The sequence below is a fragment of the Leptonychotes weddellii genome, chromosome 11, assembly GCF_054177405.1.
Source record: "Leptonychotes weddellii isolate Sample4059 chromosome 11, ASM5417740v2, whole genome shotgun sequence".
Taxonomy (NCBI): domain Eukaryota; kingdom Metazoa; phylum Chordata; class Mammalia; order Carnivora; family Phocidae; genus Leptonychotes; species Leptonychotes weddellii.
This window is the reverse complement of record NC_138379.1, coordinates 40,486,071-40,511,134: the sequence shown is the minus strand read 5'-3', so window position 1 is coordinate 40,511,134 and position 25,064 is coordinate 40,486,071. Positions and strand designations below refer to the sequence as shown.

At 50.9% G+C, this 25,064-nt stretch overlaps 1 protein-coding gene and 1 pseudogene across 3 annotated transcripts in view; one reads left to right on the top strand and one right to left on the bottom strand.

Annotated features, from left to right (window-relative positions):
• GALNT18 (polypeptide N-acetylgalactosaminyltransferase 18) overlaps nt 1-25,064 on the bottom strand; it is a 311,471-nt gene that overhangs the window by 162,035 nt on the left and 124,372 nt on the right. For all 3 annotated transcript variants that reach the window (XM_081798605.1, XM_081798606.1, XM_081798604.1), the window contains exon 2: nt 6,569-6,761. In XM_081798605.1, coding sequence (XP_081654731.1) covers nt 6,569-6,761 — 193 coding nt within the window. The remainder of the gene's footprint in view (nt 1-6,568; nt 6,762-25,064) is intronic.
• LOC145716363 (small nucleolar RNA U3) lies at nt 22,081-22,179 on the top strand (annotated as a pseudogene).

Genomic DNA, 25,064 nt, shown 5'->3' with positions numbered 1-25,064 from the left:
AAAAAAAAAATACTGGCTCTGCCACCCACCACCTGTGGGAACTTGAGTAGGGCTTCTTAACTTGACAAATACTCAGTATTCTCCTATATAAAACAGAAATAATAATAATTACCTCCAACAGATGAAAGGATAAAGTGAAATTAGAAAATACACATTAAGCAGTCTGCCCAGCACAGGGCACCCGGTAAGTGAGCAAGTGGTAGCTCTTAGTAAAAATCATTAGCCCCTGGGTAGCAACTCCCACATGGTCCAGCAATCATGATCCCAGCTGCTCCCCCTTGAGCCATCCCCCTTGTCCCCCAGGACCAGCTACATAATTTGTGGGGCCCAGCGCAAAGGGAAAAGATGGTGGTATTCACAAATCGTTCTGAGTTTTAACACAGTGACAGTAGAGCATTAAACCAAGCACGGAGCCTCTCTAGCCTTCTCGGGATCTTGTGCTATAGGCTGTGCCCCGTACGAGTTTCCTAATACTAATATTGCTGCTGCAAGAAAGCACGACACACTTGGCGGCTCAGAACAACACACATTTATTATCTTACGGTTCTGGGGGTCAGAAGTCTGACACGGGTCTCACGGGGCTAACATCACAGTGTTGGTAGCACTACGCTCCTTTCTTCAGGCTCACAGAGATAATCTGTTTTCCTGCCTTTTCCCAGTATCTAAAGCTTGCCCCCTTGCCTTGGCTTATGGTTCTTTTCCGTCTTCAAGGCCAGCAATGGCTGGTGGAGTCCTTGTCACACTGCCATCCCTCTGGCCTGATTCTTCTGCCTCTCTCTTCCACTTTTAGGTGCCCTGTGATTACACTGGGCCCATCCCGATAATCCAGGATAATCTCTCTATTTTAAAAGCAGCTGATGAGCAACCTTAATTCCATCTGCAACCTTGATTCTCCTTTGCCATGTACCAGACCATAGTCATAGGTTCCAGGGATTAGAACATGGGTGCCCTTGGGAGACCATTATTCTGTCTACCATACATACCCAACCATCCCTGCTGGCCCACAAAGTCCAGCGATGAGGACCCTACAGCCCTCCAATTCACACGTGCAAACCTGTGGCCACACCCCAGTGGTGGCAACAAATACCCACAGTCACCTTGGATGGACTCTAACCTGCTCCTAGGGGGACTGAGCCCCTGGCTCCATGCTGTGTTCTCTCTCTGCTATATTCCCATTCCAGATCTTTCTACTTGGATATTCATACAGGATCTCTCCAGTTCAGGAATAGGGCTGGTGTGTGTGTGTGTGTGTGTGTGTGTGTGTGTGTGTGTGTGCATCTGTCCCAGTTGCTCCCTCCTGGGGCTGCAGAAAATAGTCTAACCCCCTTTAGATCATACCCTCATCACTCTGTCTCAAGCTTGAGCCCCCCAGTCAACCCAAAGCCAGTCCACCCTACCCCCTGGGAGGGAGGGACAAGGACCTCAGGGGACACTGGAAAGAAAGGTGACATGATCACTGACAGACTCAGGAGCCTCTGAGGATCTCCCAGCGAGAGGCAGGAATAGTACCTGCCAGAGGCTCTGCCCTGAACTACCTTGGAGGTAGGCCATAGAGTTGCCATGGCAACTTTAAGCCTTGAAGCTTGCCACCCGGAGCTCCCTTGCTCCTACCCACACCCAAATGCCCACTAGCTCAGGCACTCGTCCCTTCCGCTTTCCGCAGCTCCTGGTCGGAAATAACCACCACGGCCTGCAGGAAAGAATGAGGCGTGCACCTGTTGTTGTGGAACAATGGGCTGTCTGGTGCTTTACTGGGTGCCTGGCACATACTTGGAGCTCAGTACATGTTTGTGGGATGAATGAATTCATAAAGCCTAGCAACCAGCTGGATGGACTTTTTTCCTTCTCATTATGTCTTCCGCTGTGTATAAGACCCTGAGTATAGAATGGTCCTTTCAGCCAGATGACAAAAGTGGGTCAGATTGCATTTTTCAGCACCAAGAAAGGACCAGCCAGAAATGATGGCAGAGAGGGTGGGGCAGGATTTGGATCACCCACATTCCAGTCCAGGAATTAAGCCAAGCATAGTGTCAGGGTTAGAACTTGGAAGAGCAAACCCAAGAATACAAAGAGCAAAGTGCAAAATCCAAGGACACCTCGGGGGACAGAAGTCCGCAAGGGCACTGAGAATGAAGCAAGATCCACCTGGCCAGATACATCTGGAGACTGTCCTTAGCATGGTGCTTCCTCTCCAGATGCTACCCACCCCCACCCACCTTGCCTCATATCCCAACATTACCTGTAGCAAAGGCCTCATTCTCTGCCTCGATAATGGGTTTTATGTTCAGCAAAACAGTTTTACCAGCACTTAGAGAAGACTTTCCCGACTCAGACGAACTGATGGGCCCAGTGCTACATACTGTTCGAGCAGTCCCCATCCCCATTAGAGTGTCACAAATTGACACTTCAAGGCAGTAAGTGTGGTGGCGGTTACAAACACAAATTCTATTGCCAGACTACCTGGGTTCAAACCCCGGCTCTGCCACTAGCAGCCTTGAACAGATGTTACAGTCTCTCCGTGCCTCAGTTTCCTCTTTGGTAAAACGGGAACGAATAATAATACTGTCAAATAATAAGAAATATATATATTGGTCTCTGCCCCTGGTTTCTGCTCATATTTGGTCTTTGACCCCAGTTCCTGAAACGGAGATCCTAAAACCCTTGTCATTCCCTGAGTGACAGGAGTGTCTGACACAGAGCTCCTAAGTGCCTTGGAATTTCTGGGTGATGGGAGCATCTCTTGATCTAATGAGGTGATTCTTGGTGGGCCCTGAATGACGGCTGGTCACCAGAAAGACCAAAGTTTGGAACAGAGGAGAGGGGCTGGAAAGTGAGTTAATAATCCACCATGCCTACATGATGAAGCCTCCATACAGATCCTGAAAGTATGGGGTTCAGAGAGCTTCAAGGTTGCTGAACACATCTGCGCATACCAGGAGGATGATATACCCCAGGTCCATGGGGACAGAAGCTCCTGTGCCTGGGACCCTCCCAGGCCCTCACCCTATATAACTCCTCATCAGACTGTTCATCTGTATCCTGTCTTACATCTCTCATAATCCACTGCTAAGTGCAAGCATTTCCCTGAATTCTGTACCACTGCTAGCAAATTACTGAACTCCAGGACAGGTGGTGGGGACCTCACTTACAGCCGGTCAGAAGCACAGATGACAACTGAGACTGGTGACTGGCCTTGAAGAGGGGGCGGTGTGTCGGGACTGAGCCTGCAGCCAGTGGGACTGATGCTAACTGCTGGCAGATAGAGCTACAACTGAATTGAACTGTAGGGCACCCAGCTAGCGTCACAGAATTGGCTGGCATGGAAAACCCCCACACAGCTGGTGTCAGAAGGACTGTGAGTAGGAGAATCCAGAACAGTGTGGGTTTCCCGGACGAGTCCCTACTCCAGAAGGTCACTGCGAGGAGTCGCAGAGTTAACAGAAATAGAGTGCCAAACGCATCCCTGCAAACATGGCTCATGCTAGAGAAATGTTTGCCAGTGTAATCTGGAATGGGATGATAGTAAAGACTTGGAAAAAATGTTTCCAAAATGAGTTAAACAGGATAAGCTAAGAAGCAATGACCTTGTTACAAGGCAGGAATGTTTTTACGGAAATTGACAGACAAAGAGAGGCCCTGTTTCAGCTAAGCACACTCTTGTTTTGAGTGGTTCACCAACAGCTCTCCGATCTTGGTTGTGCGTCTGGCACGGGATCTGAAGTGGAGCTAGACGGAGCTTTCCAAGTACGTGTGCAAAGAGAAACCGCATCCTTAAAGCCCCTGCAGAGAGCACTGGTGGAGGCTCACGGAGAGGGCTCAGCTCTGTCTTGTATCAGAGATTCCGTTTTTCCTTCCCTGAAAAGGCACCTTGCCCCACAGAGGAGGCATGGAAGCTCCATAAACTGTAGCTTTGTGCAGAGGGAAGGTCTTTCCATTACGATTATTGCTCAGAATTCTGCCCACCTGGAGTCCTTCAGAGATCCTGTCTCCGCAAACTCAGGAAGCCCAGGCTGGACTGCCCCCTGAACCTTGCTGCCTCTAGAGCATGCTTGCAAGGGAGGCCTGCCCTTCGGAGAAAGACCGCATGGCCCAGTCCCCTCCACCCTTCACCTTCCTGTTTCTCTCCCATGGAAGTAGGAAGGAATAGCGACAGGGCACATCTCTCGATGAAGGGGTAAGGGGCTCCGGCGTCAGTTGGCTCCTAACAACACAGCCGTGGGCTACCCTCAAAGGCCAGGATTTGGCATCTGGACACATGGGGTTGAGTCTCAGCTCAGCTACTCATCCAGCTGTGTGATCTCAGACATAACCCTTACTCTTTCTGTTCCTCAGTTTCCTTAACTCTGAATGGGGAGAATGTGCCAGTTCCTTCCCTACCTCTGGGGCAGGTTGGTGTGGTCCAGATGTGGAAGGGCATTCTCAACATGTCAAGCCCTGTGTAAATACCAGTCATTGTTATAGTCATGCTGCAGTCTGTTTCCATAGCTTCCTTCTCAGTTCCCCTCTAATTTGGAACAAACGTGCTTTGAGCGAGGCCTGAGCTGTACGTCAGAGCTGGCTGCAAAGTCTGCAGCCCCTGTGTGGGCCAAGATCAAGGCGAAGGCCCCTGCAGGAGTCCTGGGGCCCCAACTCCTCTTGAGGACCCTTTTCCCGGAGCCTCTAGGTTCTGCCCGCATCAGACCTGCTTCTCTGCAGCCCCAGGCGTGGTCTCTGCAGCACTACCAGGGGGCTGAGACCCTGTGGCATTGAGATAAAGTCACCTTTGGGACACCCCCACAAGCCAACCCCATCCCAACACCTGCCCCCTGCCATCGTGCCCCAAGCTAGCAGCACCTCTCACTGGGATAGGCAGAAGCCTCCTAACCGGTCTCCCTGCTCCCTCCCAGGCTCTTTCAGTCTGTTCTCAACACGGCAGCCACGGGGGCCTTGGAAAATGACAATCAGAGCATATTACCAGTCTGCTCGAGCGCTTCCCTTGGATCCCCACCGCACAGAGTACAAGCCACACCCCGTGCAGCAGCCTACAAAGCCCCAGAGCCCCTTGCCCGCGAGTCTCAACCTGGACTGCACACTGGAATCACCCGAGAGCTCTAAACGATACAGATACAGAGGGCCACCTCTGGAAACTCCTATCTAATTGGTCTAGGGCGTGGCCCTGGCATCAAGATTATTCTAAAGCTCCCTATGAGTTGAATGTGCAGCCAAGTTTGAGAACCACTGGCCTACTTGATCTGCTTCCTGTGGCCCCTCTGACCTCATCTCCGACTACCGCCTTCTCCCTTGCTCCGTTCCAGCTGCACGGGCCTCCTTTTTCAAACATGCCAAGCACACTTCTACCTCAGGACCTTTGTACCTGCTGGTCCCTCTAACTAGAAAGTTTCCCCCCAGGTATCCACATGGCTCGCTTTGTCATCTCTTCTGGATATTTGCTCAAATGTCACCTTCTTCGTGAGGCCTTTTCTGACCACCTCACTAAAAACCTAACCCCTCCTCCTATTCCAGGAAGTCCCTATTTCCCTCTCCAACTTTCTATTTCTTCATAGCATTTACTACCATCTAACATGCTACATATTTGACTTTTTTGTTTTGTTTATTATGTGTCCCTGCCCATCTAGAATGCAAGCTCTGTGAGGGCAAGGATTCCTGTCTATTTTGTTCACTGCTCTATCCCTGTGCCTAGACTATGCTGGCGTATATAAACGCTCAGCAAATATCCTTTAAATGAATATATATACTCTTCTAGCTCTTGTAGATCCTCAGCTGCTCTTTCATCCCTAGAGTCCAGCCAAGTTCTCCTTGGGCCAGGGAAAACCATACTCAATTATACAGTATACAGCAGGTGCTCAATAAATGTCTATGGAACTGAACTGAACTTTTCTCCCTAAAAGAACATAGCCTCCAAACCCAGCAGCAAGATCTTTCCTGAAAAAGATCTTTGTATTTTTCCTTCAGATATAAGCTCACTGTAGTTTGCAGCTTTAAGAAAAATTTAAAAATAAGGAGAAAGAGGGGGAAAGAAGGTATGGGGGGAGCTCACAAAAGTTAATGAGATTTTCTCAGCTGTGGTACATGCCCACACTTTTAATAATTAGGAGTAGTAAAAATTCTAACTGAACCTTAAAGGAACATCTTCTGTAACAAAGAGAGAAGTCAAGACAGACTTCTGTGTCAGGTGTAATGACTTATTAGCCCTGGAAGATGGATATACTTTAAATACTAATTTATAGAAAAAAATAATTGTTCATAAAAATGCAACTAATTGGGTTAAAAAGACTTATTAACAGGAACACCAGATGATTCTAGAGCCCGTGAGGAATAAATTGGGTTATTAATCCTCAACATCTCTCATGGAAGAAGACTTCCCCCTGCTTAGCAGATGGAGAAACTGAGGCTCTGGGAGGAGGAGGAGAGTGACTTGCCCCATGAAGGCTGAGGGCACAAACCCTGGCTGAAGCAGGAGAGGGACCCAGGAGTCCGAATGCCCTGTCCTGACTCTGTTACCGGCACCGTGGTGACCCCATCTCCTCACAGGCAGGTCGAGAAGGGCCCAGCCACTGACTCTGCTCACCCACTAGGTCTGAGGTCAGGCAGGGGCCGGTCGAGGGGCAGGCGGTCACTCAGGTAGGCGTTGTAGCCGTAGTACTGGAACTGCTTCAGGGCTACGCGCCGGCCTTCAGGGCTGAGCTCCTGGCCCCAGTGTGCAAACAGAGAGGAGTCTGTGAAGGGCTCAGCCTCTGCCTCCTCAGGCTTGGCGGGAGCCTCTGGAGAAAGAAGGGACAAGGAAACAGCGGGTCAGAGTGCACCCCTACAAATGCCATGATAACCCCTTTCCCTTCCTCACCACCACCGTGGGTAAAACAATCTCATCCCCATATTTGGAGGCTGTGGGGAGAATAGACTATAATCCTCATGCTTCCTCAAACTCATTTATCCATCCATCCATCCATCCATCCATTCATCCATTCATTCATCATCCCTTCATCCATCCATTCATCCACAACCACTAGGCACAAGGGATATAGAAATATACCCTAGAGGGTATACCGAGAGGCCGACGGATATGATCCCAATGCCCCATGGCTTCAAGTCAGAACTCCCTACTTTCCCCACCACAGATGCTAGCCCTAGCCCTCAAACTGGGCTTCTGCTTCTCTTTCCCAAGATTGCACCCCAACTCCCTGCCAGTCCTGAGCCTGCTCCATACCCAGGTCCTCTCACCGGGGTTCTTGTTGGCCTACCTCCCTCTCCATTGTCTAGTCTGCTATGAGTGGCCTGGCCCCGCCGAGTGCCATTCACCTGGCTCCAAGGACCCCCAGCCAGACTGCCTTCTGCTGCTTCCAGACTGTGCCTACCAGAATAGGGAAATCAGTGGCACAGAGGGATCACCCATGCACTCTGGACACTGAACAACAGGACCCCTGGTCGATTTGTAGGTAGGGGCAGCCCCCACACCAGGTCACAAGCTCATGGTTTCCCTGGAGTTTTCTAAGAAAATGAAGGGGGCATTATTACCCATAAGAGCAGGCACTTTGGATTCCACACAGACATAGATTCAAATAAATCCCTGCTCCACCATTCACTGGCTACATGGTCACAAGCAAACACTAAACCTCCCTACGCCTTGATCCCCCCCATTTCTAATGCGGGTACACTAATACCAACCCACCGTCCCGCCCAGGATCTGAGAGGATTACATAAATAATGTCTATACAGCACTTAGGCCAGCATATGTCTCAGAAAAGTACACAATACATGGTAACTAGCCTAGCACCTCGCAAGGGGAGCCTGGTGAGTCATCTGAATCTCTCTTTTATGGGGGCAACAGGTAGGTCTTGCCAGGACATAGGCTGATGGGTCAGAACTTTGGCATTCATTCTGAGAGACAGGTAGTCAAGGTCAGAAATCAGAGAAATTGGACAGAGATGCCAAGCCCACTTGATGGTACCCTCCATGCTCATAACATGACGTAAGTGAGAGATGGCACCGGGAGCCTGGAATGAGACAGAGACCAGAGGAAGCAGAAGCAGGTTAGGGACAGAAGGGGGAGGCTTGGGACACTTGCCAATGACCACTCAGCCACCTGCATGAAGCCTATGGGCATAGGACACACACCTATGCTGGGTAAAGATACAGGCTGGAGCCAGGCAAGGCCCTAAGGTTCCAGGGTCTTCCAGGTTGGGGAGCTCAGCGCTGCAGACCATAGCTCTTACTCCCACCTCCTCCTGGAGGGCTTTCATAAGAACCAGTCTGGGAGAGGGGAGGAGGCCTTCCAACACCCAGGATCCTCCTATCGTGGAAGGGGTGCTCCAGGGGCGGAAGCCCCTGTCCCTGCAGGTGCACGAAGGCTCTCTTGAGAGAAGGGGGCTTCTGTGGCTCCCTGCAAATTAGAGAGCCCTTGATTCTGAAGCAGAGCAAGCATACTGATGCCAGAGACTTTAGTGAGAGATGCCCAAAGATGTGTCATCAGGGTTGGGGCTCCCAGGCGCCAGGAGAACCTGTGGAAGGCACCTCACCTCTCCTGACCATGTCCTTGGGACATACCCCACACTGGAGGTACGTGTATCTCCTGGGAGAACCATCATAGCTAACCCCCGCTGAGTGCTGACCACCAGTCAGGCTCTGCTGTGAAGGGTTTTCCCCCATCAACTCATCGCGCCCTGTGAGCTGGGGACTATCTTCGTTTCCGCGTTACAGGTAGTGAAAGTGAGGCCCAGGCTGAGGATGAGAAACCTGCCCTGACTCACTCATAAGGAAGCGAAGTAGGGGACGGTCAGTCCCGGGAGCTCTGTCTCCCAAGGCAGCGGTCCTGACCGCTAGACCACACTGGTTCTACATGGCAGTGGGCTGGGACACACAAGAGTTGCACAGATAAACATGGCAGACCAACTTTCCTTAAAGAGAGGGAAGGAAACTCAGATATACAAAACAGATTAGGACCTAAGAAGGAGTAAAATGCAAACCATGTGAGCATTTCTATGACCAAGCAAGAAATGTGGTGGCCACTCAAAGTTCCAAAGTTCCGGAACCCAGCGCGCACTTGTTCTCCCCTCCGAGGCATGTGTGAAGGGAGGCCCAGGGCTTACGTGATCGTAAAGGTCCTCGCTCTCTCTAAAAAGATGTATGGCTCATTCATTTGGAATGTTGGGGGCAGTAAAAATCTGAATCAGTGAGCCAACGGAATCATATAATATTTAAAAGAAATGGAGTTTTACTGCTCTCACATACCTACCTAAATGGATATTACCAAGTAAAATGAGATCAGTTAATGAAAAAATTATGATTCACAATTAGACCTGTGTTGCATAAAAATGTATTATAAACATACTCAAGTCCTAGGTTCTACCACGTGCTCCCATCTTTTTGCTCAGCATGGGTATAAACCACAACAAACTGGAAAGCAATGGGTCTTGAATGATAAATCAGGGGCACAGCAGTGGCAAGAAGACCTCTCTGTTGAATTCCTGCCCAGAGCCAAGCACCATGCCAGCCGATGTCTTTACCCAAAGTTATCTCTGTCTTGCTCACGCGTGTGGACTCCATGAGGGCAGGTCGACATCTGTCTGGCTCCCTGCTGTGCCCCCAGCACAGTACACATCTCTTGCAAGGGGCTCCATAAACCATTTTAAATAAGTTAGTTGATAAGTACCACGTAGAGGTTAGTTATTAGACATGAAGAAACCAAATGAAAAGGTTAAATGACCAATCCAAGGTCACCCAGTTTGTCAGGGGGCATTGGAGAAAGGTCTGGCTCCCTCCAAACCTCACATTCTTCCCTCTATACCTCAAATGGCAAACGACAGTCTGAGGGCCAAATCTGGCCCGCCACCCATTTTGTAAATAAGGCTTTACTGGACCACAGCCTCATCCACGTGCTTACATATTATCTACAGCTACTTTAGAGCTACAAGGGCAGAGTCAAGTACATGCAACAGAGCCCATGTGGCCTAAAAAATAAAAAATACTTAACTATCTGGTCCTTTAAGAAAATGCATGCTGACTCCCTGCTCTACCTTCCATGTGATATCCAAAGGGCTGGTTAAGAGGACTGGTTGTGGAGTCAGAATCTGGGTTTTACACTCCAGATCTACCATTCACTGGTTTGGTCTAGCTTACCTGCACCTGTTTCCCCAACCAGAAAATGTCGTTGATAATATTAGTACCCTTTTCATAGAGTATGTGTGCATATTTGATGAGATGTTCCATGTAAGGAGCTTAGCACAGGGTCTGGCATAATAAATGTTAGCTCCTAAGGAACCACAGAGACCCACAACCCCACCAGGGTGCCCTTCTGACAACACTTCTTGAGTTCAGATGGAGAAGATAGATGGCTCTGAGCTGAGGTCCCCAGCTCTGAAAGATGTTGCCGCTGTCTAGCCCCCAGAGGAAGGGTTTCCATGTCCACTGACAAGGGGCCTACACTTAACTGGGTCTACACCCAACGACTCCCTTCTCTGTCTAGTAAGAAAGCAGTCTGACATGGTCATCAGCAAAGGAGGACCATCTTTGACATGTTGGTGTGACAGGAAAAGACACTCCAGGGAAGTACAAGGGTCCAGGGGCATCTGGACACATCTGGTGATGGGCCAGACCAAGGGCTGTCTGTCACCCTGGGATGAGGCACCTGTCAGGAGCAGACTTGGGCTATACTGGAGTATAACATTTCCTACTGGGGTCTGGACCTACTTGAGCGCACCTGACCAAGTGAGGGGGGACTCAGAAGAAGTATATATCCGGACGGCTGAGAGCTCCCCAAGGACAACTCACTCATGGCAGAGATTAAGAGGGGCACAGCACAGTGAACACAGCCTGGAGCAGAGCCAGAGTTTAGAGGGTTCTGAGTACAGCACAAACCCTGTAATCCTTGCCCATTTCTCACCCAGCCCGGGGGCTTGTCTGGGTCCTAGGGACAGCAGGCCGGCAGCGAACACTGAAAGGCCATTCCACCAGACAGCCACGCAGAGGGTCCGACTGGCACCGTGTAACACAGAGGCAGGGAAGCACTCCCCCCGCCTTCCCCCACTATGAGCCCTGTGGCATGGGCAGGCGGGGAGCCCCAAGCAGGACATGAGCAGACCCGCAGGCCGGGGGAAGACACTGCCATGCTATGCCCCTCTCTGCACCATACCCTCCAATGGCCAACTGTCTCCGCAGCATGAAAGACCGAGTCCCTACACTTAGTCCCTAATACTTAGAAGACCCTACAAGGCTCCTGGTGATCAAGACCCTGAGAGCTCACCCGCTCCCCGCCCCCACTGCCCCCTTGTCTTCTCTACTCCAGCCACACTGGCCCCTCACCAGACTCACCAGGCACATCTCACCTCAGGGCCTTTGCTCTTGTGCTTCCTTCTACACCCCATGGCTAGCTCCCCTCACTTCCTTACTCAGAAGTCATTTTCTCAGCAAAGCCTCTTCTAAACATTCGATCTCCGTGTTCCCTCTGCACCCACTGAAGTCCTTCTTCTATTTGTCTTGCTTGTTGTCTTTCCCAACTCAAATGTGAGCTCTGTGAAGTTGGGGATTTGCTCTGTTCTCTGAGGAACCCCCAGGGCTTAGGACAGTGCCTGTTCTGGCAGGTGCTTAAATGAATATCAGGAAGATGAATGAATGGAGCAGTAGCAGTATGACAGGAGAGGAGAGCCCCCCAACCGTTAGGGATTCCCCACGTCCTCAGAGGGAGTTGAAAGGGGCCTGGAGTCCTGTGTCAGCAAGTAGGAATGTGAAGCCGGTAAAGGGCAGGGCAAATTCCATTTGTGAGCAGTTCATTTCCTACCTAGTTCACTTATACGAAGCCTTTTGAGATTATCAGTATGCTTTTAGAAACTTCTTAGGGAGTTTCATGGAATGTGGTCATTGGCAGACAACGCCCCCCACCCCCAGGACTCTTTGGTAAATCTCTTACATCAGAAAATTACCTGGAATCTCTCCCAAGCATCCAGAACAGGACTGTGCACAGAGAAACCACCCCAGAAAGCATGGGACAAGAGAACTAAGGAAGGAGGGAGGAAAGGCTGTGTGTGTTTCTTGCCTCTTCCTCTTTCTACTCTCACCTGGAAGAGCTCAGAATGAAAAGACCACAGGAAGGCTCCAAAGTCCCAGAAACCCAGATGCAGGGGACAATCAGGTGGCAAGACCCAGAGTCTTCAGAAAACTAACCTAACACGTCTTCAGGGAGTTTCTGACCCAAACCACAGAGCCTCAGAGAGACTGAGAGTCAGGTCAGGTGGCCCCATTCCTCCCCAAAGATCCCGCAGACATGTGGCTGCCAGCCTTCCTCCTGAGCTCACCCCTGGCTTGGTCTCTAAGGTGCTTGCTGCAGAAATCCCTGTCAACAAACTCAAGGGGAGGAGTCCCCTGAGAGGTCACTAATCGCTCCACCTTTTGAAGAGAAAAGGCACGTTTGATGGGTCTGTGCAAAGCATGACATTTCTGACGCTGAGAAAAGAGGCTGACTTCTTCCTCCTCTTTGACATCTCTCAGAGGAACGGGCCTTTTGCTTTGTGGGCACTGCCCCTCTGGCCCAGGGAACAGCCATTTCTGCTCATCCCTAGATTGCCCTCTCGGCCAGCATGTGGGAACTGCTGCTCGGTCAGCTTTATCCCTAGGGGCTCCCCGTGGCTGCACCTCCTTCACTGCTGGGCTTTGGGAGTCACCGTCAGCTCTGCCCCAAAGGGAGTTAACTCTTCTTATCAGACAATCAACAAATACTCAAGCAAGTGTATTGTGCACCAGGCCTATTGCTGGGCATTGGAAATATAAAGACCACTCAGACTCGGTGCCTCCCCTCAAGCAAATCCAGTCTAATGGAAAAGCCGGTTGTACAGAGAATGTGATCAGTGCTCGGATCCAGGGTGGGTAACATGCCACTGGGTCACTGAAGAGGGAAAGGTTGCATGCAGGGAAGGCTTCCCAGAGGAGAGGATGCTCAAGTTAGATATGAAGAGTGAGATTCACAGGCTCACTCTGGAGAAGGGCACCCCTAGGGCAGGACCAATAGGAGCAAAAATGCAGAAGCAGGAGAGAGCACAGTGTGGGGCTCAAGGCCTCTGGACAGATGGCTATCCACAGTTGAAACCAGAGAAGAAGAACCGGAGCTGCTGGGGTCTCAGGAGGCCTGGGACAACAGGATGTCTGGAAGATCCATACTGAAAACTGCAAGTCTGAAAGGCCAGGATTGGCCATATCATTTGGAAATAGTTCATGAACCTATAAGCACATATATAGATATATGCCAAAGCCCAACATACTAACCATCACCAAAGGTACTGTCTCAAGTGGCAAAATACATTACTTGAGGTCCAGTGAGGAGGGCAACTGCAGGCCAATCTTGGGTGTCTACTGCAAACCCTTTGGCCTTTGAACTGATCCCTTGTACCCTGTAGCCCCGCTCCATTGCCCTGCCCTGCCAGGTGGTGAGGCCAGGCCATCACAGTGGCCTGTGATGTAGGGTCTATCCTTCCCATCACAGATAAGAGGAAACCACAGCCCGAGATGCATCCCCAGCCTCCCTCCATGTTGTGAGCCAACACGCACTGGCTTGAAGACCAGAAACGTCGGCTCCGGGAGCAGACCCAGCCGGTCTGTGCTGGTTCACTGCAACATTCAACAGCCAGAATACTTCCACAGTGCTGGTCAACAGCTGCTGCCCCGAGCCCCTCCAGGTGGCCTTGCTACCCCAGCTGCTCTGGCTCTCTTCTTGGAATACTCCAGGTCTTTCCACCGGCCAGCAACTACAAGGTGCATGCCTGGCCTGGCCAGCAGTCCCAGGACCTTGGCCCACACTGCGGCCAGCATTCATGCCTGTGCCTCGCTGGTTAAGTGTAGTTTGACTATCACTTGCTCTGAGCCCTTCCTAGGAGGCCCCTGTGAATAAGAAGGCCAGAGACCTTTCACTCAGCTCATCTGCTTCCCCCCCGTGAATGCCCAGTTCTCATCGTGCATGACGTGTTTTCCCAAAAGTTCTACCCGTGATCACATGGGGCATCGGGAAACACCACATTATGGTCTCAGAGATACGCCCACAGTGCCGCACACGCAGCCCACTAATGAGAGCAGAGAATTACAGATGCACAGCCTCCTGACAGCCTCTATGCTAATTCACAGAGACAGGAGGGAAGCGGGGCAGGAGAGCAGCTTGTGAGGCTTTGAGCAATGAATGCAACAAAGGCCACAGCTCTGAGGGTTGTGGCCCAGCGCGCCCGCCAGACCCTCAGCTCTGCCAAGGCTTTCGAGGCTCGTGAAGCCACTGATGCTGGAAGTGGGAAGAGTACTTGTGTGAGGGCGGCTGCTGGGGTGAGCAGCCCGAACGAGGGCTTGCCCAGCTGCTTTTTGCTCAGGGTCTTGGCGGTGCCGAGACCGCACAATGGAGTGGAAAGAAAATGGGTTTTGGAGTGAAACAGACATTGTGCTGCTGCCCAGCCCCGTCCACTTCTGACTGCCTGTCTTCTCCAGGACAGCATTCCTGGCCATCCCTCATCTTTTGAAGCTGAGCCCCTTAGCCGGCCCCTGCTGTGCACTTCACCGAAGCTCCGAGATGCTGCTGGCTCCTTGGAGAAGCTGCAGGAGAGGCTAAAGCCCAGACCTCCCCCTAAACAAGAACCCAAGACCCATCTCTGCTCCTTGGATTTTAGGATAAATCCTAAAATAGCAGTGGAAGGGGTCACATGGCACAGTGGCTGATGGAGGCCAAAGGGGTCTGGAGCTCCCCCTGCAGGGCTGGGTGGCAGTACCAGTTGAAGCCCGCTGAGGGGCAGGCAGAGCCACCGGGAACGAGCTCACATCACTTAGGACCCCCGGCCCGTTGCCTACGCTGAGCCACGTCTTCACTGGAAGCCGCAGCTCTGCTTCTGGCGCCTCATTGCGGGCGCCTTCAGGGGTATCTTTGCAGGAAAGTGATGGAGCCTTCTTGTTGCTTGTGGGTTTACTCAGTTTACTATATATTCCTCTTTCCGGCAGAGTTGAACAGGCTTTGAGAGCGTGCGGGGAGGGGGGCCTAGCTTCTGCCCCGCAGCCAGTCCTATAGCCACTGCTATTCCTGCTCCTACCTTCAGGCCATGCTCAAAGCCAAAGCTCTGGGTGTTCGGTGCTGAGATCCAGAACCCAGTCATGAGGAGGCAGGGAGAAAGCGGAACAGACCGGCGGGCCCGTGTCCCGGGTAGCTGCCTGCTGTGGGCACTAGAACCTGTGGATAAGGTTTATCTATGGGCCTGTCCCCTGGTCCTCCTCCTGGAGTGTTCTGGAGATCCTTCTCTCCCCACTCCTGGGGAGCTGTTCACTCTCTCTGGACAAGACCTGCAGCCTGACCCTTCCATCCTCCGCCCTCTCCTATGGAATGGGAACAGCCTGCCAAGCTGCTGTGTAGAGTGACCATGAAGTTGGCTTTTGGAAGGCTGAAGGCTAAGCATTAAATAATGGAGTCGGCCTTGCCGAATCTCCCAGATAAGAACTCTTAAAGGATGTTCCCTTTCCTTCTACCTCATTTAATTTTTTTTAACAGCTTTATTGGGGTACAATTTATATACCATAAAATTCACCCATTTCAAATGTACAATTCAATGATTTTTAGGAAAATTTTCTTCTACGCTTGAGATGCCTTGTTGCATGCTTTATTGGGGGCTAAAAAGAAAAGGCTAATTGAATATCCAGAAATGTACATTTTTCTTGTCGGCTCTCAGTAAACTCTTGCCTGCTGGCTTCCGGCTGGTGAGAAGTCACCATTATTCCTACTAAAGAGCCTGGTGCTGGGGCCCTGCCTGAGCAGCCCAGGCCGGTCCCCTGGAGGCCCACCGCCAGAGCGCTACTGCTGAGGCTGGGTTCGCTCCACTACACAGGGATGGATGTCACCCTGAATAGCAGGCCAGTCCGGGCTGCCTTCAGCTTGCCTTCTGCTGTGTCATCCCCACAGCCCAGGATGTGTGTCTCCCCTCCCTCCCCTTCCAGCATCCAGCCCAGAGGCCCACAGCCAGCCTCTGTGCCCAGGGCTCCAGCCACAGCAAGGTGCTGAGAGCTTGTGGGAAACAATAGCCTGAGGGGCAGGAGGCCTCAGCCAGCTCTCACCTCCAACACTGGGCAAGTCCGCCGCTCCTTGATCCCCTTTTCTCGTCTGTAAGATGGATCCAGTGTTTGGGTTTTATTTGGGAGAAAAAGGAGGACTTTAGCACATCATCGTGGTGCTTTTTCTTATCCTGGAAAAGCAAGACTCTGCCTCTACTGGGGCTCCCAAGGGGAAATTTTCGGGATCTTATAAACACCCTTTGATATGCTGAGAGCCCTAATAATAAGGAAATAAAGTATTCTGCATAAGGTATTTCCCCTCTCTACTTCTAGAGGTGCATTAGAATTCCAGCTAAAGGTCTTTTGCCTGCAGCCCTCACAATTAGGCTTTCTCTTCCAGGGATCCTCAGAACTGCTAAGAGAAAGAAGTGAAATCTGACAAGAGAAAGCTCGGAGCTAATCAGAAGAAAGGAGCCCTGACAGTCTCAGGTCTGACACCATTAAAATCTTCTGTGCAACGACTTTATTCGTCGAGGCAAAGGCAAATGTGGGAAAGCTTCCTCCAACATCCAAAGGATGTTGTGGGGAAGAAGTGAGACTTCTTCTCAACACTTCATGACCAGGCAGGGGGGCTTCCTGCAGGGGCTCTGGAGTCAGCTCTGCCCTTGACCAGCTGGCTGACCTTGGTCAAGCTCTCGAGCCTTTCTGAACCCGAGCTTGCTCATCTGTTTAATGGGGACAATGCTATCTACCGCTAGCTCACCGCAGAGGCGAGGTTCTGGAGACCCAGGAGTCTGACAAGGTTTCCCCGAGATAAAATCAAGGTGTTGGCACAGCTGCTTTCCTTTCTGAATGTTCCAAGGCAGAATCCATTTCCCAGGATTCTTGAATCTTTGAATCTTCTCCACCTTCTAGAGGCCACCCACATTCCGTGGCTCACGGCCCTTTTACTCCAAGGCGGATGCCAACAACAGTGGCTTGTCTCCTCTTCATGTGGCATCGCTCTGACTTTCTCTTCTGATCCCTTCTTCCACTTCTAAGGAGTCTGAGATGACCTCGGGCCCACCTGGATCATCTAGGATGCTTTCTCTATTTTGAAGTCAGCTGATAACCATCTCCATTCCATCTGCAACTTTAATTCCCCGCTGCCATGTAGGGTAATAAATTCACAGGCCCCAGAGATTGACATGTGCACACCTTTTGGGGGGTGGTGGTCATTTTTTTGCCTACCTACCCCAGTAAGAGTTCCATCACTGTGGGTTTTGCCATCAATAAAAAGAAGATTCTAATACCTTGCCCTGGGGGCTGTAGGAAGACAAAGGAATGACACTAATATTTGTTGAACACCAAGCAGGTGCCTTCACTACTCTCAGCACAGAGTCCTCTCATCCCTGACACTCCGGTGAGACTGCACGCGGGGATATGACTGGGGCTATCAGGGCACGACTGACAGCCAGGTTCTCCAAAGAAGCAGGTGCACATGAGGGTAGCAGGTGGCCGTGAGCCGTGCAGGGACCTCATCCCTGACCTTGAAGCCACCTTGGCCCTGCCTCCCTCACACCTCAGCTAATGAACAACAAAGGAGAGCTGCAGATGGCGCAAAGCGGGTACTGTGGCAATCACCATTCTGCCTGTTTCCTTTCCACTCGCTCTGATTGAACTATCCCAGTTTCTGACTGGCTCCTGACCATTGGCCTTGCCTCCCACTGCTGTGCTTTGGCCTAGGAATTGGCATTTGGCTACCCAAAACTCTGGCTTTCAAAACTCCCTAAAGCTGCAGTTCTATTGTCTTGGGGACGGGGGAGGGGGTTCTCATCTGAGAATCCGATGAAACCTGTGACCATGCCCCAGAAAATGCACACTGACCCATGCACGGAATAATCTGCCTTCAACTTCATGGGAGTCATGAGTGGTAGTATGATGGAAAGCAGGGGTGGCAAACTTTTTTCTGTAAAGGACCAGTAGTAAATATTTCAGGCTTATGGGTCACGTGGTCTCAGTCACAACTACTCAGCTCCGCTGTGTAGGGAGAAAGCAGCCGTGGACGCTATGTAAATGAGTGGGTGTGGCTGTGTTCCAAGAAAAATGACTGATACAAGCAGGCAGCAGGTGCGTGGTGGTTTGCCAACCCCTGGTGTAGCCATAGCACAGACTGTGGATCCTGGCCCCTCCATCTACTAGATGGATGAGTCTTAACTGCTCTGAGCCTCGGTTTCCTCACTTGTAAATGACGATAACAATTCCTACTTCATAGGGTTGTAGTGAGGAAAGTAGGAGTAAACCTGTGTCAAGCCCTCAGAACAGTGCTCAGCACTCGGTAAGCTTGGTCAAGTGTCAGCTAGGGTCTGTCTGCTGGTCAAGAGCCTCCGCCTCCAGGAAGCTGGCTTTGATACACCTCTCTAGCTCATCTGAGTTGCTGGTATCTGCCTCATGGGACACAACCCTAGCCGAACTCAGCCCCAGCTGGGAAGGACAAAATACAGTTATAATTCTGGATGTTCAAGTCCCTGCAAACAGGATGCTGGTCAAGGCCGGGGACAGAGAAATCAGGCCCCATGCCCTGCAGGGGCTGGCAATGGTTAGGGAAAGTAGCCCCAGACAGGTGGGCTAGGATTCAGGAAGGTGGCAAGTCCTAGCAAAGAACTAGAAAATGAGCCAGGAGTCTAGAGAGAAGCACCATTTTTTCTGTCTGGGCTGACATGGCAGGTGAGGAATGGGAATTCGTTGGATCTGGGAGACCATTCCAGACACGGTATGCCGACCTCTTGCAGCCAGACAGACCCCATGCCGTCTCCGGAGCTGAGTCTGCACATGGCAGAGTCTGGGCCCAGGTGTGGCCGAGCTCTCCGCTGCGAGGGCCCGGCAGGCAGGGGCAGCCAGAGCTCAGTGTGCGCACACACTCATGGAAATCCAAGAGGATGTGATTAGAAATTATGCAGAATGAAAGCTTCTATTAAAGGTCCGAGTCTTTATGCTCCAAGCCAACCATATAAAGAACATGTGAAAAACTCACTTTAAGGAGTGACAAATGTGTGTATCTTAGGAACCAGGATTTATAAGTGCCATTATGTGCTACTTTAAAACAACCCTTTAAACCTAGAATTCTGCCTAGGAGATATAATGAACTCTGAAGCACATGCCATCATTTCTTTTCCCCTGAGAGCTGACAGCCTGGAGCCGAGCACCCGGACTTCTAAATATACACCTCACTGTTCACACATAAAACACAGTGTTTCCACACATCAATTTCTTGGAATGAACTAGCTGGTCGACCCTGATGATGTTCAAGTGGCATGCTTCTCCCCGGCACGGATGTACCAATGGGAATAGCTGGGCTCGGCAGGGAGGAAACGTGGCCCCTTGCACTAGAACAGTCTGCAGCCTGACCCACCCGACACCTGCAGTAGCCGCACCTCTGAGGTGCCGGGGCGGCTTGCAGAGAAGTCCTGGCTTTGGGAAACCTGCAGCAGGAAAGAAGCCGGGAAGGGCCGTGTGTACCTCTCCTCTGTAATACCACTCTACTCTCTCCTCTCCAGTCTCAGCCTCTCCACAGCAGCCTGCAGCCTGGCAGCATCTTTCTTCTGGTCATCGAGGAGCAGCCCCGTGCTGGAATGCAGTGGCTCCCAATGTTAGTGAACATCAGGCTTACCCAGAGGCCTGGTGAAATCACAGATCGCCTCTGGGCCCCACCCCTGGAGGTGCTGACTCAGCAGGTCTGGGGTAGAACCCGAGAATATGCATTTCTAACAAATTCCCAGGGGACGCCAAGGCTGCTGCTTGGGGCCCTGCTCTGGAAACCAGGTTGTAGAGGTGACTGAAGTCCCAGGCCTCCTTCTCGTCTGGCTCTGCGGCTCATGCCCTCCATGAGTGGGCAAGACCCCCCTTCTCTTTAGGCCTCAGTTTTCTCCTGGGTGAATGCGAGGGGTGGGGGGGTGGTAAGATGAGCGTAGGTCCTAAAATGCAGTGATTCTAGGGTGTTTCAGATCACAAATTCTGGCTCACACAGGGACTGGTGGCTTCCCCTTTGAAGGAGAATGGTCAAGGGAACCCTTCTACCTCGGTTCAACTCTTGTATCTTATAAATAAAGTCCAGAGAGGTTAAATGACTTGCCCAAAGTCACACAGATCAGTAGCAGCTGATTCTTAGACTAGGAAAGGAGAGAAAGTCCCCGAAGGCCCTCATTCCCTGCTCAATGCTCCCTCTAACACCCACAAGGATTCCGCCCCGTAGCTCTGGGAAAAGGCAACCGGCTTGACCAACAAGGATTTCCAGTACCTCAGAGGCAGCCAAGCCCTAGAGCCTGAACCTTGGGCGAACCAGGGAATCCCCCTACAGAGACTCCTCACCAAGGCTGGTGTCTGGATCCAGATCTAGAGAAGCACCTGCACCCCGTATGTCAGGCCAGCACAAAGCTCCGAGGTGCTCTGCAGGTCTGGAGGGAGAGGACATTAATCATAAGATCCAGGGACTATTAAACCAGGCTCCTGGAGGAGGGCAGAGTTCCTGGTTTGCTCTGTTATCACCAGCTATATCCTCACACATGGGCACACACACTCACACACACACACACACACACACGAGTCATAGAAGGTCACAGCAGCCTGTCCTGAAAACAGATTCCTCTAGTCCCAAGCGGCTGCTCACCGCATATAGCAAGACCATTAAAAAGGCGTCATTTCAAAGACAAGAGAACACTTGTAAAAACAAACTTTGAAGAAGAAATATTATGGGGCTCCACTCTGGTTCAACAGCCCCCATCTGAATCCTTCAGTGCAATTTAGAGCAGAGAGGGATCTCAGGGGCCAGGGCGTTGCTGGGTTCGGTCTGTTCACAGGTTCCTGGGTGCCCGGCCGATGGAGGTCCCAGGGCTGGCTGTGTCATCACTTCTAGCAGCTGCTGGCTCACTGGACATCTTCTCATTATTGTCCCCAGCCATAAATCTCCTAGCCCTGGCAGCTGTGCTTGTATTTCAGTGAAGGGAAGTGGATTTGTCCTTCGAAAAAGTTAACATGTCAGCCCCCCCGAACCCAAGCCCCTGCAGGACTCAGAAAGGCTTTGAATCCACGTCAAAGAAGCCATCAAAGGAAACAGGCCATTTTCAAACAAATTCCATTTCTCGAGCATGACGGTAAAAATATTTATCACATGAAAGATGTGAAAACCTTTATGATGTCTCAATGCTCTGTATTATGAATGCAGCATGTGTCCAGTGGAATGTGTGCAAAAAAAACCAGTCATGCCTATGATTTTGATAGCGGGAAAAATTAGTCCTTTCCATCTGGCAAATTCTGAATTTACCAACCCAGGTGTGTTGTATGGGCACATGAGGCCAAGGAAAGAGGCGAGCCTGGCATTGAGCCAGACAAAATCAGCAAAGGTTTTGGACAAAGAAACTCAGCATGTCCAGGCCACAGGGAATAGAGGTCCCATGCTTATCTATCTCTGTCAGCCATGGCTTTGGCTAGCATCCACACTCATACCTCATGCACAAGGTCAGACAAGGCCACTTCAGTGGGTCTCAGGATCATCCACATGGTCTGAACTTTCTTCAGGGAACTTCATAATCATGACTGTTTGCCCCACCAAGGGATTTTCAAAGTGCATGATAAAGCTCGTTCTTATGCCTCAGAAAGGATGGTGAGGGGGCAAGCCAGCCTTCCTGGGAGACCTAAGTCTCCCGGGCTCAGATCTGAGGATAAGAACTCTGCTCAGAGACTGTGTGGCCCTGAGATTCTCCCCCTGTGCCATGCTTTGAGGCTGGTGGGTGACCAGAGAGGGCACTCAGAAGCACAGCCTCTCATGTGCCCATGAGTGTGTCCTTCTCTTCAGAAAAGAAAGGCCCCTAGTTCTAATGCCCTTTCTTTCTGGGGGAGTGGCTCAAACAGAAGCTCCCTGACAGGTTCTAACACACTGAAAAAGACACGTTAGCTTGCCCTACCTTTTCTGGGTACCCACAGAGAGGCAAAGATTAAAATCCATGCATTTGGAGTTAGGAATGAAAGTGAATTCACTTATTCAACTAATTTGCATCAAGATACAGTTGTTCAGAGAGAGAACCTTGGCCTAGTGGTGAAGTACAAGAACTCTGAAAGACTATACTTTCAGGGATCATTTCTATAGTTTGGTACAAGAACTCTGAGCCACACTGTCAGAGTTTGAAACATGGCTTCCTGACTTACTAGCCGTGTGGCCTTGTGTAAATCACTTAACCTCTCTGCGCCTCAGCTAGGATTCCTAATGTAGAAAATTGGGGATAATCGTAATATCTGCTTCCTCGTGGGGTTATTGTGAAGACTGAGTTAATTAATAAAAGAGTCTCTTGCATTCTGTGTGCTACATAATCATGGGCAACTGTTACTATTGTTATGGGTCAGGTCCTCTGCTTGAGTGTTAGGGATAAAATTGTAAACAGAAACAGTGAGGACTTGTTGAGGTGGCTACTTCATACTTCGGTGCCTTACCAACCAGTGTCTGATTCACAGGGTAACTTAGAACACAAGGCTCCTCTACCCGCCCTAAAAGGCTGGAGGGGACCCAGAGCCCACTGGTACCCTGGGATGAAAGGCCTTGGGATACCCAAGAAAGGTCTGTCTCTGCTCCTGGCTCTCCACCCCTTTACTGCAAAGGTCAGGGGAGGAAGAAAAGTCAGGAAAGCTGCATGGGCGTAAAGGAGCCTAGTGCCATAATGTGAGAGCCTCTGTATCCAGACTGATCACCCCTGGGCTGGGGAGTTGTGTGAACAGGTGGCGATTTTTCCTGCCAGGCTGGTCACACTGTGCAGGCCAGGTCCAGGAAACAGCACTGTTGTCTGCAGGCAGACACCAAAGATTCCTCACAGCTTGGGGGTCGATCCCCAGGCTGCCTTCTGCTCCTGAGGATCATAACCCAGTGGCCATGGCATCTTGGCAATCGCAGAAACCAAGGCAACCCAGAGCATGAGACTGGGAGGCACAGCTCGGGCAGCGGTCTGAAGGTGGCCTGCATGAACCAGAGAGGACTGGAGGTGACAAGCCTCTCCACTGTTGGGAGTAATCAAGGGGAGGCTTCTAGACCCCCCAACACACACCCATATTGCTCACCTTATATAAGATATACCATGGTTAGCTCCCTAGACCATGGACTTGGGCAAGGTCAGCCCCATGCTAACCTCCTCACCTCTGCCAGCCCCCAGTAGGAGGCATGTTCCTGCTGTCCGTGTGCTGGGCACTGGGCTCTCTGGAGGGGAGGGGCTCACCCTGCCCAGCAGTCCTGCCTTTCCAAGAGCTTCTGTGGAGCCCCTTGGGGAGGGTGGACCCTGATTGGGGGTGTGGGAGGTCTGAAGCCCCTCTCTCCTCCTTTCCCACAACAGCTATAATTTAGTCTATTTATATACTAGAATTTTGTATAGGAAACCCTTTAAGGGAAGGGTCAATGGCTAAAGAAAATGATTTAAGCCCCACAAGCTGGTGAGTTCATCCATGTCATTTCCCAGGAGAGAGAATGATGCTAAGTCACTCATTCCATCAGGAAGGTTCAGAGACTTGCTGAAGATGGCACAGAAAGGCAAAGTTGGGGCAGAAGTGAGAGTGAGGGGGACACAGGACAGGAGGTAAAATCTGGGCGGTATTCCCCGGCCTTCAAACGGGTTCAAACAGGCCCAGCAATAACGACACCCACAGATCGATGAAGGGGCCCAATTCCTTGACTATGGATTAGATTTCTAGAAGACTCAGGGTGGAAAAAGTCTCCCCTATTGGGCATCAGAAGCCTTGCTTAACAGCTACATGTGTCTTTGATTAATAAAAGATGGGAAATAAATTGATCATCGCTGAACAGAGGCAGTGTGTTTGGAGGAGAGCATCTTCCTAACCTGGGGCCCAAGAGGTGAGAGGCTCTTGATGGAGAGAAGACAGGCATCCCTGTGCGTGTACGTACCAGCCACGTACGCTACCTGTGCTCATGCTGGGGCGGGGAGGGGGCTCTGTTGGCTAGTCCGCTGATATGGAGAAGCCCATGCTGAGTGTCAAGCCCATGGCTCTCGAGCACCTGCTACATCAGCTGCTGCGGCCCTAAGGGAGATCACCTACCACTTGATAAGCAGAACCACCCCAGAACCACTGGTTCTGGCTGTAGTTGCTGCCCTCTGCTCCTTCAGACAGGCTTTTCTGACCCAGAGCCAGACAGGAGAGGCAAGGCAACAGACAGTCTTCTTAGGGCTCCCAACACAGCAGAGATGGCCCTGCCGATCTGATGGCCAGACAGAGGCATGTGAAGAGAACCGTGTCCTAGACTGAGCCCAGGTCCGAGCCAGCCATAAATGTCTCCAAGGGTTGGAGTCAGCCCAGGAGACATACCTGCACACACTCCTACACATCCAGGGCCCAGACAGCCACTGCCCCTCAGGCCACAGCTTACCCCAAGTTCCCAGCCCTGGCTGCACGTTAAAGCCACCTGGGGAACAAAACAACAATAAGCCTACTGAGGCCCAGGCCCTACCCTAAACTGACCAAATCAGAATATCTGGAGGTGTCATCCAAGAATTGTTTTTTTTTTTTTTTTGCTTTATTTCCCTCTTTATCTCTGCAGGTGATTCCAATAAGCAGCCAAGATTTAGAATTACTAGGTTGGGAAAATGGTATACAAAATTCAGTGTATACGTAAGAATCCATCTGGAAAGTCTGGCAAAAATACAGATGCACCCCAAGATGGCCCATCCCCAGAGATTCTGGAGCAGAAGGTCTGGGGCAAGCATAAGAAATTAGCTGCACCCCTCCCCCAATAAACAGAACTTCATGTCAATCCAAACCATCACAAATCACCAATAACAAGCAACCCTGAATGTCTTATCCCCTGACCCAATATCGCAATCCCTTTATATGCCATCAGTATTTTATTGGACAAATACTATGCCTTCTTTCCAATGTAGTAGTATATCATCATACCTCCTTTCATATACCCTTTTAGAAGTTTCGTAACTGATGACTGCAAGGTCTATTTTCTTCATTTGGGCATCATGATGTCTCATTTTCCCAATATGAGTATCAAAAGGCCCCTTCATGATAGAGGGCTCTTTAAGATACACATGGGGGGGGGT